The 14,270-nt window shown below is 45.3% G+C and overlaps 1 protein-coding gene across 1 annotated transcript in view; it reads right to left on the reverse strand.

Annotated features, from left to right (window-relative positions):
* The window catches only part of LOC122808548, an 89,587-nt gene extending 75,534 nt beyond the window's left edge, over positions 1-14,053 (reverse strand). Inside the window, exon 1 of the mRNA XM_044079502.1 lies at positions 14,011-14,053. Within this exon, the coding sequence (XP_043935437.1) occupies positions 14,011-14,053 (43 nt within the window). The remainder of the gene's footprint in view (positions 1-14,010) is intronic.
* Positions 14,054-14,270: the final 217 nt, after the last annotated feature.

Raw genomic sequence — 14,270 nt, forward strand, 5'->3', positions numbered from 1 at the left:
AGTTTTTTGTCACCCAGTACACTTGCCATTGCCCTACTTTAGCAGTCCTGCTGATGTCAGTCACCTTAAAAGTTCCTTTGAGCAGTCTACAGTCCTACAAGCTCTGTGGCATGTGCAGTAACTATGTGACACTATAATACAAATAACTAGTTAGGTAGGGGTTCTAATCTCAGTCCTGACAAATATAAAAGTGTGTGTGTGTGTGTGTGTGTGTGTGTGTGTGTGTGTGTGTGTGTGTGTGTGTGTTTGCAGATTAAAGATTTTGAGCCTGTTCACACCTAGTACAATTGCTATTGCCCTACTTTAGCAGTCCTAATGATGTCAGTCACCTTAGAATTACCTCTGGGCAGCCTACAGCCCTACAAGTTCTGTGGTGCGTGCAATAACTAACACTGTAGTACAAATAACTAGTTAGGTAGGGGTTCTCATCTCAGTCCTGGCAAATTTGTATATGTCTATGTTAAATTATTTTGTGGCCTCTCTCACCCAGTACATCACCCATAGCCATACTTTACAAGGGTTGGCGATGTTCCTCACCTTAGAAGTACCTTAGGACAACCTTCACCCTATAAGCTCCGTGGAACATGCGATACATGCATAACACTGTAGTGGTAATAACTAAATAGATAGGGGTTCTACTGTCAGTCCTGGCAAGTGTGTGTGTGTGTGTGTGTGTGTGTGTGTGTGTGTGTGTGTGTGTGTGTGTGTGTGTGTGTGTGTGTGTGTGTGTGTGTGTGTGTGTGAGAGAGAGAGAACAGTATTGTGTTTGTATGTGAGTGGGGGTGAGTTTGTGTGAGAACCATATCCATTTGCAATTTTTGCTGTCACCCACCCAATACACATCACAGTGTCCACTTTACAAGGCCCACTGTTGTCATCTACTCTAGAGGTAGCTGTAGACACTCTGCAGACCTATAAGCTCTGTGCCATGTGCAATAACTATGTAACAGTATGGAATAACTAACAAGATAGGCAGCCCTTCTAATCCTTGGATATCATTCCCCATTCAGGAATCATAGACAAACACACTCAGCTAGGTATCAACCCCTGTATCACTAGGTGGCTTGCAAACTTGCTCAGAGATAGAACCCACAATGTGAAATCAGTGGACTCCATGACAGACTGGCGTTGGGTCCTCTCATGCTCGGGATCTACACCTCTGAAGCCCAGCCCAACACAAAGGGACTTTGGCTAACAATGTTCACAGATGACTGCAAGGTGAGTACTATTATTACCTCCCATGTGATGTTGACATCCTGCACAAAGGCCTCACTGAGACCTATGACTGGTGTCAGAACCCTGGACTTTAGCTCAATGACAGAAAATGTGCCTCCATCCCCTTGGGAACAACATGGTTCCCATGAATTACCACATTGATGGTAGTCCACTGAACACTGAAGTTGTTATAAGAGAACTGGGAATACAGATTGACAGTGAGCTCTCTGACCACCACAGTGCCACTGAGTTCAGAAAATCTTTCTATGTGTCACATCTCCTTACTAAGGGTGTTTCATCCAGGAAGCAAGGGCTCATTGTCTCCCCTACTCTCCCTCATTAGGCCAATCAACGAGCACAATGGCCCATTTGGCATGTACCTCACTGGACACCTGCAACAACTGGAGAGACTGCAAAAGTACCTAGGCCTTAAGCATTTGCCCTATATGGACAGACTCCAATAACTCCAACTATTCTCTGTCTCATATTGCCTACTTAGAGGCAGTCTTTGCCTGACTTACACAGCCATGTCTGACCCAGCTCTGTCAGGAATGCTACATCCAAAGAAACCAATCCATCCACACCACATGCCCCAGGGAACTCAACTCCATTTCCCCAATCAACAGAACATGCTAGAGGGATAGATTCACAACTCAGAGACTGCCCATGCTATGGAATAGACTTCACATACATGTCAAGCAGAGCACCTCACTGGCTTTCTTCAAGAGAAATCTGGATGAGTGGGTGGGGAATAGAAATCCCATTCCGGGGATCACTCCAGTGGCTATACTCATTAGACACACTGGGGACTATCGTCAGGTGGCACAATGCCAGGGTATTCCCATGGGCTAGGCTTGTAAAGGCTCCATGGCCATTTGCCTAGTACTCACCTATGGACTTATTGATCGCAGTACTGGCAAACGTGTGTGTGTGCATTAGAGTGCATAAAAGGGTTTGTAATTTTGTAAACATGTGGGTGAAAGTAGTTTGAGGCCCTTCTCACCTGGTACACCTACCATTGCCATACCTTACAAGGGCTGGTGATGTTATTCACTATATAGGTACCTTGGGACACTCTTTACCTTATAAGCTCCGTGGTACATGCAGTAACTGCATAGCACTATAGTACCATTGGCTACATAAGTAGGGATTTTAATCTGAGCCCTGGAAAATGTGTGTGTAAGTGTTTGTAAGTGTGTATATTTGTAAGATACAGCATTTTGAGGCCTCACTCTCCCAGTACACTGCCCACTGCCATACTTTATAAGGGCTAGTGATGTTGTTCACCTTAGAAGAACTGTGGGACACTCTTCACACTATAAGCTCCGTGACGCATGCAATAAATGCATAACACTGTATTAGCAATAACTAGATAGGTAGGGTTTCTAATCTCAGTCCTGCTCTGTGTGTGTGTGTGTGTGTGTGTGTGTGTGTGTGTGTGTGTGTGTGTGTGTGTGTGTGTGTGTCTGTGTGTGTGTGTGTGTGTCTGTGTGTGTGTGTGTGTGTGTGTGTGTGTGTGTGTGTGTGTGTGTGTGTGTGTGTGTGTGTGTGTGTACAATAACTGTATCCTGTGTATGTGTCTGAGTGATAACTATATCCAGTGGGGGGGTGGGTTTTACACTTTTAGGCCATGGTAATCCCAGTACATGTCCCAAGGTACACTTTAGAAGGCCCACTATCTTCATCAACCATAGAGGTATCTGTTGACACTCTTCAGCCCAATAAGCCCCATGCCATGTGCAGGAACTATGTAATAGTACAGACTGACTAACAAAATAGGCAGGTCTGCTAATCTCAGTCCTGGCAAATGTGTGTATGAGTGTATTTGTGTGTGTGTAAGTGTGTATAACTGTAGTTTTGAGTATTTTGGGTCAATTCGCAGCCAGTAAATCACCCATTGCCATACTTTACAAGGCCTGGTGATGTTGTTTACCTTTGAATTACCTTGGAACTCTCTTCATCCTGTAAGCTTTGTGGCGCATGTTATAAATGTATAACACTGTATTAGTAGTAAGTAGCTAGGTAGGGGTTCTAATCTCAGTTCTGGCAAATGTGTGTGCAAGAACAGTATCCTGTGTTTGAGTGAGAACTATATCCATTGCGTGGCCATGGTTTACAATTTTAGGCCATGTTACTCCCAATACACATCCCAAGGTTCACTTTACAAAGGCTGCTGTTCACATCCACCGTAGAGGTATTTATGGATACTCTACAGCCCTATAAGCTCTGTGCCATGTGCAACAGTTATGTAACAGTATGGAATGAATAACATGATAGGTAGGGCTGCTAATGTCAGTACTGGGAATTTTGTGTACATTGGTGTGTATAGCAGTATTCATGAGTGTGTAGACTCATAGGTGACAGTCTATTGAGTCATTCCACACCCAGTACACACCCCACTGCCATACATCACAAGGGCATGTGATGTTATTCACTTTACAGGTACCTTGGAACAGTCATCACACTATTAGTTCTGTGCCACCTGTGATAACCATATAACACTGCAGTACCACTAACTAGATGGGTAGGGGCTCCAAACCCAACGATGGCATGTGTGTGTGTGTGTGTGTGTGTGTGTGTGTGTGTGTGTGTGTGTGTGTGTGTGTGTGTGTGTGTGTGTGTGTGTGTGTGTGAACAGTATTTTCTGCATGTTAGGTCAGTACAGTATCCTCTGGGTGTGGGTTTTACCAATTTGAGCTGTGTTCCAACCACTACACTTACCATTGTCCACTTTACAAGGGCTGCTAACGTCAACCACTATAGACTTACTTGTATACACCCCTCAGCCCTATAAGCTCTGGGCCACATGCAATAACTGTTACACAGACCTGGTAAATGTATACATATACAGCTATACCTCAGCTCTGACATGATCAATGTGTTACCACTCTGCCATACCCATTATTGCCAATTCCTGCAGGGCCACCTCCTGCTGATGCACAGACACATAGAACATGAACAGAATACAGCATGTGATACTACATTCACTCAGCGCTACTAATTCCAATAATGCAGCATGGCTGAAAAGGTACACACACACACTCTGAAGTGTATCCATTACAAATGCCAGATGACATCACCTTACACAACATGACATAACTAAACTGTATTTAAGACACCCTGTGCATCAGAACCATATTAGCATGTCTCTACATCAGTGGTATGGGTGGCAGGGATGTGGCACAGGTATCTTCAAATGCACAGGGTGTTCTGTGGGTTTGCCAGAGGCCTAGGCTGGGCCATACAGTTGACATCATGTGTGTGTGTTTGGAGGGGTGTTCTATGAATGGGCCATGCAGAGGTGGTGTGTGTGTGTGTGTCTGGAGGTGACCTGGCGATGATGATGTGTGTGTGTGTGTGTGTGTGTGTGTGTGTGTGTGTGTTTGCAGATTAAAGATTTTGAGCCTGTTCACACCTAGTACAATTGCTATTGCCCTACTTTAGCAGTCCTAATGATGTCAGTCACCTTAGAATTACCTCTGGGCAGCCTACAGCCCTACAAGTTCTGTGGTGCATGCAATAACTAACACTGTAGTACAAATAACTAGTTAGGTAGGGGTTCTCATCTCAGTCCTGGCAAATTTGTATATGTCTATGTTAAATTATTTTGTGGCCTCTCTCACCCAGTACATCACCCATAGCCATACTTTACAAGGGTTGGCGATGTTCCTCACCTTAGAAGTACCTTGGGACAACCTTTGCCCTATAAGCTCCGTGGAACATGCGATACATGCATAACACTGTAGTGGTAATAACTAAATAGATAGGGGTACTAATCTCAGTCCTGGCAAGTGTGTGTGTGTGTGTGTGTGTGTGTGTGTGTGTGTGTGTGTGTGTGTGTGTGTGTGTGTGTGTGTGTGTGTGTGTGTGTGTGTGTGTGTGTGAGAACAGTATTGTGTTTGTATGTGACTGGGGGTGAGTTTGTGTGAGAACAATATCCATTTGCAATTTTTGCTGTCACCCACCCAATACACATCACAGTGTCCACTTTACAAGGCCCACTGTTGTCATCTACTCTAGAGGTAGCTGTAGACACTCTGCAGGCCTATAAGCTCTGTGCCATGTGCAATAACTATGTAACAGTATGGAATAACTAACAAGATAGGCAGCCCTTCTAATCCTTGGATATCATTCCCCATTCAGGAATCATAGACAAACACACTCAGCTAGGTATCAACCCCTGTATCACTAGGTGGCTTGCAAACTTGCTCAGAGATAGAACCCACAATGTGAAATCAGTGGACTCCATGACAGACTGGCGTTGGGTCCTCTCATGCTCGTGATCTACACCTCTGAAGCCCAGCCCAACACAAAGGGACTTTGGCTAACAATGTTCACAGATGACTGCAAGGTGAGTACTATTATTACCTCCCCATGTGATGTTGACATCCTGCACAAAGGCCTCACTGAGACCTATGACTGGTGTCAGAACCCTGGACTTTAGCTCAATGACAGAAAATGTGCCTCCATCCCCTTTGGGAACAACATGGTTCCCATGAATTACCACATTGATGGTAGTCCACTGAACACTGAAGTTGTTATAAGAGAACTGGGAATACAGATTGACAGTGAGCTCTCTGACCACCACAGTGCCACTGTGTTCAGAAAATCTTTCTATGTGTCACATCTCCTTACTAAGGGTGTTTCATCCAGGAAGCAAGGGCTCATTGTCTCCCCCTACTCTCCCCTCATTAGGCCAATCAACGAGCACAATGGCCCATTTGGCATGTACCTCACTGGACACCTGCAACAACTGGAGAGACTGCAAAAGTACCTAGGCCTTAAGCATTTGCCCTATATGGACAGACTCCAATAACTCCAACTATTCTCTGTCTCATATTGCCTACTTAGAGGCAGTCTTTGCCTGACTTACACAGCCATGTCTGACCCAGCTCTGTCAGGAATGCTACATCCAAAGAAACCAATCCATCCACACCACATGCCCCAGGGAACTCAACTCCATTTCCCCAATCAACAGAACATGCTAGAGGGATAGATTCACAACTCAGAGACTGCCCATGCTATGGAATAGACTTCACATACATGTCAAGCAGAGCACCTCACTGGCTTTCTTCAAGAGAAATCTGGATGAGTGGGTGGGGAATAGAAATCCCATTCCGGGGATCACTCCAGTGGCTATACTCATTAGACACACTGGGGACTATCGTCAGGTGGCACAATGCCAGGGTATTCCCATGGGCTAGGCTTGTAAAGGCTCCATGGCCATTTGCCTAGTACTCACCTATGGACTTATTGATCGCAGTACTGGCAAACGTGTGTGTGTGCATTAGAGTGCATAAAAGGGTTTGTAATTTTGTAAACATGTGGGTGAAAGTAGTTTGAGGCCCTTCTCACCTGGTACACCTACCATTGCCATACCTTACAAGGGCTGGTGATGTTATTCACTATATAGGTACCTTGGGACACTCTTACCTTATAAGCTCTGGTACATGCAGTAACTGCATAGCACTATAGTACCATTGGCTACATAAGTAGGGATTTTAATCTGAGCCCTGGAAAATGTGTGTGTAAGTGTTTGTAAGTGTGTATATTTGTAAGATACAGCATTTTGAGGCCTCACTCTCCCAGTACACTGCCCACTGCCATACTTTATAAGGGCTAGTGATGTTGTTCACCTTAGAAGAACTGTGGGACACTCTTCACACTATAAGCTCCGTGACGCATGCAATAAATGCATAACACTGTATTAGCAATAACTAGATAGGTAGGGTTTCTAATCTCAGTCCTGCTCTGTGTGTGTGTGTGTGTGTGTGTGTGTGTGTGTGTGTGTGTGTGTGTGTGTGTGTGTGTGTCTGTGTGTGTCTGTGTGTGTGTGTCTGTGTGTGTGTGTGTGTGTGTGTGTGTGTGTGTGTGTGTGTGTGTGTGTGTGTGTGTGTGTGTGTGTGTGTGTGTGTGTGTGTGTGTACAATAACTGTATCCTGTGTATGTGTCTGAGTGATAACTATATCCAGTGGGGGGGTGGGTTTTACACTTTTAGGCCATGGTAATCCCAGTACATGTCCCAAGGTACACTTTAGAAGGCCCACTATCTTCATCAACCATAGAGGTATCTGTTGACACTCTTCAGCCCAATAAGCCCCATGCCATGTGCAGGAACTATGTAATAGTACAGACTGACTAACAAAATAGGCAGGTCTGCTAATCTCAGTCCTGGCAAATGTGTGTATGAGTGTATTTGTGTGTGTGTAAGTGTGTATAACTGTAGTTTTGAGTATTTTGGGTCAATTCGCAGCCAGTAAATCACCCATTGCCATACTTTACAAGGCCTGGTGATGTTGTTTACCTTTGAATTACCTTGGAACTCTCTTCATCCTGTAAGCTTTGTGGCGCATGTTATAAATGTATAACACTGTATTAGTAGTAAGTAGCTAGGTAGGGGTTCTAATCTCAGTTCTGGCAAATGTGTGTGCAAGAACAGTATCCTGTGTTTGAGTGAGAACTATATCCATTGCGTGGCCATGGTTTACAATTTTAGGCCATGTTACTCCCAATACACATCCCAAGGTTCACTTTACAAAGGCTGCTGTTCACATCCACCGTAGAGGTATTTATGGATACTCTACAGCCCTATAAGCTCTGTGCCATGTGCAACAGTTATGTAACAGTATGGAATGAATAACATGATAGGTAGGGCTGCTAATGTCAGTACTGGGAATTTTGTGTACATTGGTGTGTATAGCAGTATTCATGAGTGTGTAGACTCATAGGTGACAGTCTATTGAGTCATTCCACACCCAGTACACACCCCACTGCCATACATCACAAGGGCATGTGATGTTATTCACTTTACAGGTACCTTGGAACAGTCATCACACTATTAGTTCTGTGCCACCTGTGATAACCATATAACACTGCAGTACCACTAACTAGATGGGTAGGGGCTCCAAACCCAACGATGGCATGTGTGTGTGTGTGTGTGTGTGTGTGTGTGTGTGTGTGTGTGTGTGTGTGTGTGTGTGTGTGTGTGTGTGTGAACAGTATTTTCTGCATGTTAGGTCAGTACAGTATCCTCTGGGGGTGTGGGTTTTACCAATTTGAGCTGTGTTCCAACCACTACACTTACCATTGTCCACTTTACAAGGGCTGCTAACGTCAACCACTATAGACTTACTTGTATACACCCCTCAGCCCTATAAGCTCTGGGCCACATGCAATAACTGTTACACAGACCTGGTAAATGTATACATATACAGCTATACCTCAGCTCTGACATGATCAATGTGTTACCACTCTGCCATACCCATTATTGCCAATTCCTGCAGGGCCACCTCCTGCTGATGCACAGACACATAGAACATGAACAGAATACAGCATGTGATACTACATTCACTCAGCGCTACTAATTCCAATAATGCAGCATGGCTGAAAAGGTACACACACACACTCTGAAGTGTATCCATTACAAATGCCAGATGACATCACCTTACACAACATGACATAACTAAACTGTATTTAAGACACCCTGTGCATCAGAACCATATTAGCATGTCTCTACATCAGTGGTATGGGTGGCAGGGATGTGGCACAGGTATCTTCAAATGCACAGGGTGTTCTGTGGGTTTGCCAGAGGCCTAGGCTGGGCCATACAGTTGACATCATGTGTGTGTGTTTGGAGGGGTGTTCTATGAATGGGCCATGCAGAGGTGGTGTGTGTGTGTGTGTCTGGAGGTGACCTGGCGATGATGATGTGTGTGTGTGTGTGTGTGTGTGTGTGTGTGTGTGTGTGTTTGCAGATTAAAGATTTTGAGCCTGTTCACACCTAGTACAATTGCTATTGCCCTACTTTAGCAGTCCTAATGATGTCAGTCACCTTAGAATTACCTCTGGGCAGCCTACAGCCCTACAAGTTCTGTGGTGCATGCAATAACTAACACTGTAGTACAAATAACTAGTTAGGTAGGGGTTCTCATCTCAGTCCTGGCAAATTTGTATATGTCTATGTTAAATTATTTTGTGGCCTCTCTCACCCAGTACATCACCCATAGCCATACTTTACAAGGGTTGGCGATGTTCCTCACCTTAGAAGTACCTTGGGACAACCTTTGCCCTATAAGCTCCGTGGAACATGCGATACATGCATAACACTGTAGTGGTAATAACTAAATAGATAGGGTACTAATCTCAGTCCTGGCAAGTGTGTGTGTGTGTGTGTGTGTGTGTGTGTGTGTGTGTGTGTGTGTGTGTGTGTGTGTGTGTGTGTGTGTGTGTGTGTGTGTGTGAGAACAGTATTGTGTTTGTATGTGACTGGGGGTGAGTTTGTGTGAGAACAATATCCATTTGCAATTTTGCTGTCACCCACCCAATACACATCACAGTGTCCACTTTACAAGGCCCACTGTTGTCATCTACTCTAGAGGTAGCTGTAGACACTCTGCAGGCCTATAAGCTCTGTGCCATGTGCAATAACTATGTAACAGTATGGAATAACTAACAAGATAGGCAGCCCTTCTAATCCTTGGATATCATTCCCCATTCAGGAATCATAGACAAACACACTCAGCTAGGTATCAACCCCTGTATCACTAGGTGGCTTGCAAACTTGCTCAGAGATAGAACCCACAATGTGAAATCAGTGGACTCCATGACAGACTGGCGTTGGGTCCTCTCATGCCTCGTGATCTACACCTCTGAAGCCCAGCCCAACACAAAGGGACTTTGGCTAACAATGTTCACAGATGACTGCAAGGTGAGTACTATTATTACCTCCCCATGTGATGTTGACATCCTGCACAAAGGCCTCACTGAGACCTATGACTGGTGTCAGAACCCTGGACTTTAGCTCAATGACAGAAAATGTGCCTCCATCCCCTTTGGGAACAACATGGTTCCCATGAATTACCACATTGATGGTAGTCCACTGAACACTGAAGTTGTTATAAGAGAACTGGGAATACAGATTGACAGTGAGCTCTCTGACCACCACAGTGCCACTGTGTTCAGAAAATCTTTCTATGTGTCACATCTCCTTACTAAGGGTGTTTCATCCAGGAAGCAAGGGCTCATTGTCTCCCCCTACTCTCCCCTCATTAGGCCAATCAACGAGCACAATGGCCCATTTGGCATGTACCTCACTGGACACCTGCAACAACTGGAGAGACTGCAAAAGTACCTAGGCCTTAAGCATTTGCCCTATATGGACAGACTCCAATAACTCCAACTATTCTCTGTCTCATATTGCCTACTTAGAGGCAGTCTTTGCCTGACTTACACAGCCATGTCTGACCCAGCTCTGTCAGGAATGCTACATCCAAAGAAACCAATCCATCCACACCACATGCCCCAGGGAACTCAACTCCATTTCCCCAATCAACAGAACATGCTAGAGGGATAGATTCACAACTCAGAGACTGCCCATGCTATGGAATAGACTTCACATACATGTCAAGCAGAGCACCTCACTGGCTTTCTTCAAGAGAAATCTGGATGAGTGGGTGGGGAATAGAAATCCCATTCCGGGGATCACTCCAGTGGCTATACTCATTAGACACACTGGGGACTATCGTCAGGTGGCACAATGCCAGGGTATTCCCATGGGCTAGGCTTGTAAAGGCTCCATGGCCATTTGCCTAGTACTCACCTATGGACTTATTGATCTCAGTACTGGCAAATGTGTGTGTGTGCATTAGAGTGCATAAAAGGGTTTGTAATTTTGTAAACATGTGGGTGAAAGTAGTTTGAGGCCCTTCTCACCTGGTACACCTACCATTGCCATACCTTACAAGGGCTGGTGATGTTAGTCACTATATAGGTACCTTGGGACACTCTTTACCTTATAAGCTCCGTGGTACATGCAGTAACTGCATAGCACTATAGTACCATTGGCTACATAAGTAGGGATTTTAATCTGAGCCCTGGAAAATGTGTGTGTAAGTGTTTGTAAGTGTGTATATTTGTAAGATACAGCATTTTGAGGCCTCACTCTCCCAGTACACTGCCCACTGCCATACTTTATAAGGGCTAGTGATGTTGTTCACCTTAGAAGAACTGTGGGACACTCTTCACACTATAAGCTCCGTGACGCATGCAATAAATGCATAACACTGTATTAGCAATAACTAGATAGGTAGGGTTTCTAATCTCAGTCCTGCTCTGTGTGTGTGTGTGTGTGTGTGTGTGTGTGTGTGTGTGTGTATGTGTGTGTGTGTGTGTGTGTGTGTGTGTGTGTGTGTGTGTGTGTGTGTGTGTGTGTGTGTGTGTGTGTGTGTGTGTGTGTGTGTGTGTGTACAATAACTGTATCCTGTGTATGTGTCTGAGTGATAACTATATCCAGTGGGGGGGTGGGTTTTACACTTTTAGGCCATGGTAATCCCAGTACATGTCCCAAGGTACACTTTACAAGGCCCACTATCTTCATCAACCATAGAGGTATCTGTTGACACTCTTCAGCCCAATAAGCCCCATGCCATGTGCAGGAACTATGTAATAGTACAGACTGACTAACAAAATAGGCAGGGCTGCTAATCTCAGTCCTGGCAAATGTGTGTATGAGTGTATTTGTGTGTGTGTAAGTGTGTATAACTGTAGTTTTGAGTATTTTGGGTCAATTCGCAGCCAGTAAATCACCCATTGCCATACTTTACAAGGCCTGGTGATGTTGTTTACCTTTGAATTACCTTGGAACTCTCTTCATCCTGTAAGCTTTGTGGCGCATGTTATAAATATATAACACTGTATTAGTAGTAAGTAGCTAGGTAGGGGTTCTAATCTCAGTTCTGGCAAATGTGTGTGCAAGAACAGTATCCTGTGTTTGAGTGAGAACTATATCCATTGCGTGGCCATGGTTTACAATTTTAGGCCATGTTACTCCCAATACACATCCCAAGGTTCACTTTACAAAGGCTGCTGTTCACATCCACCGTAGAGGTATTTATGGATACTCTACAGCCCTATAAGCTCTGTGCCATGTGCAACAGTTATGTAACAGTATGGAATGAATAACATGATAGGTAGGGCTGCTAATGTCAGTACTGGGAATTTTGTGTACATTGGTGTGTATAGCAGTATTCGTGAGTCTGTAGACTCATAGGTGACAGTCTAATGAGTCATTCCACACCCAGTACACACCCCACTGCCATACATCACAAGGGCATGTGATGTTATTCACTTTACAGGTACCTTGGAACAGTCATCACACTATTAGTTCTGTGCCACCTGTGATAACCATATAACACTGTAGTACCACTAACTAGATGGGTAGGGGCTCCAAACCCAACAATGGCATGTGTGTGTGTGTGTGTGTGTGTGTGTGTGTGTGTGTGTGTGTGTGTGTGTGTGTGTGTGTGTGTGTGTGTGTGTGAACAGTATTTTCTGCATGTTAGGTCAGTACAGTATCCTCTGGGGGTGTGGGTTTTACCACTTTGAGCTGTGTTCCACCCACTACACTTACCATTGTCCACTTTACAAGGGCTGCTAACGTCAACCACTATAGACTTACTTGTATACACCCCTCAGCCCTATAAGCTCTGGGCCACATGCAATAACTGTTACACAGACCTGGTAAATGTATACATATACAGCTATACCTCAGCTCTGACATGATCAATGTGTTACCACTCTGCCATACCCATTATTGCCAATTCCTGCAGGGCCACCTCCTGCTGATGCACAGACACATAGAACACGAACAGAATACAGCATGTGATACTACATTCACTCAGCGCTACTAATTCCAATAATGCAGCATGGCTGAAAAGGTACACACACACTCTGAAGTGTATCCATTACAAATGCCAGATGACATCACCTTACACAGCATGACATAACTAAACTGTATTTAATACACCCTGTGCATCAGAACCATATTAGCATGTCTCTGCATCGGTGGTATGGATGGCAGGGATGTGGCACAGGTATCTTCAAATGCACAGGGTGTTCTGTGGGTTTGCCAGAGGCCTAGGCTGGGCCATACAGTTGACATCATGTGTGTGTGTTTGGAGGGGTGTTCTTTGAATGGGCCATGCAGAGGTGGTGTGTGTGTGTGTGTGTGTGTGTGTCTGGAGGTGACCTGGCGATGATGATGTATGTGTGTGTGTGTGTGTGTGTGTGTGTGTGTGTGTGTGTGTGTGTGTGTGTGTGTGTGTGTATGTATGCACACAGTCACACTATGTGGGTGCCCTGCACAGGGGTATGCTGGACAGCTGTGGACTGTACATGGCAGGGTGTACAGTTCACTGTCACTGGCTACAGACATGGGAACTGGTGTTGCCAGGGGTCTTACTGGCACCAGCAGGCCCAAGGCCAGATGCAGTACTGCTTACCAATGGTGACTGCTGTTTGCTGGATCTGTGTCTCTGACAAGACCACCCAGGATCACATGCCCATGGCCTGCTCCACTGGGGTGTGGACAGCACCCCCCTTCAGTAGTGCTGGTGGTACTGCCAGTACGGGATTGTGAAGGTGCACAGCCCCATAGACTCTCAGCTGATGTTGGTGCTAACCTATGTCCAAGTGGCCAATGCCCATCACCAACTACACACTCTATCACAAACATGCTATGATCAAGGATTGCCAAGGTCTCACCCCACCATCTATTCATGAACTCAGTATTTTGATGTGTGGCCTCAAAAAGGTCATGTATGTCACCATGTAAACCAGGAAGACTTGCATCTGAGACCCTGAGTATTTGCCTGGTGTTGTGTTCACTACATGCCTGTGCATCCCTGATTGCCTGAAACATGCATCTGGTGACACCTGCTGTGGCACTTGCGACAGCGGCTTGATGGGCAGCAGTCCTCCTTCGAACACCCCTGTCCATCTGCCTGTGTGGGACCTTACCTGAACTCATGCTATGGCTATTGGCTACACTCACACTTGCCATAGTCACCACACTAGCCTGTTTCATGCCAGCTGTCCATTATCTGTGTCTGCTGGGGACAGGGTATGTGTGGACATTGCGACTGTATGCAGGGACATTGTGGATGACTGTGGGATACCAACTGATGTCACAGATTCAGCTCCTGACAACCCCACCTGTGCCCCACTATGACCACCATCATTGTCAGAGTCTGCAGAGACACTGACATCAGATTCTGAGT

The sequence above is a fragment of the Protopterus annectens genome, chromosome 8.part0, assembly GCF_019279795.1.
Source record: "Protopterus annectens isolate FY-2018-M chromosome 8.part0, PAN1.0, whole genome shotgun sequence".
Lineage (NCBI taxonomy): Eukaryota > Metazoa > Chordata > Ceratodontiformes > Protopteridae > Protopterus > Protopterus annectens.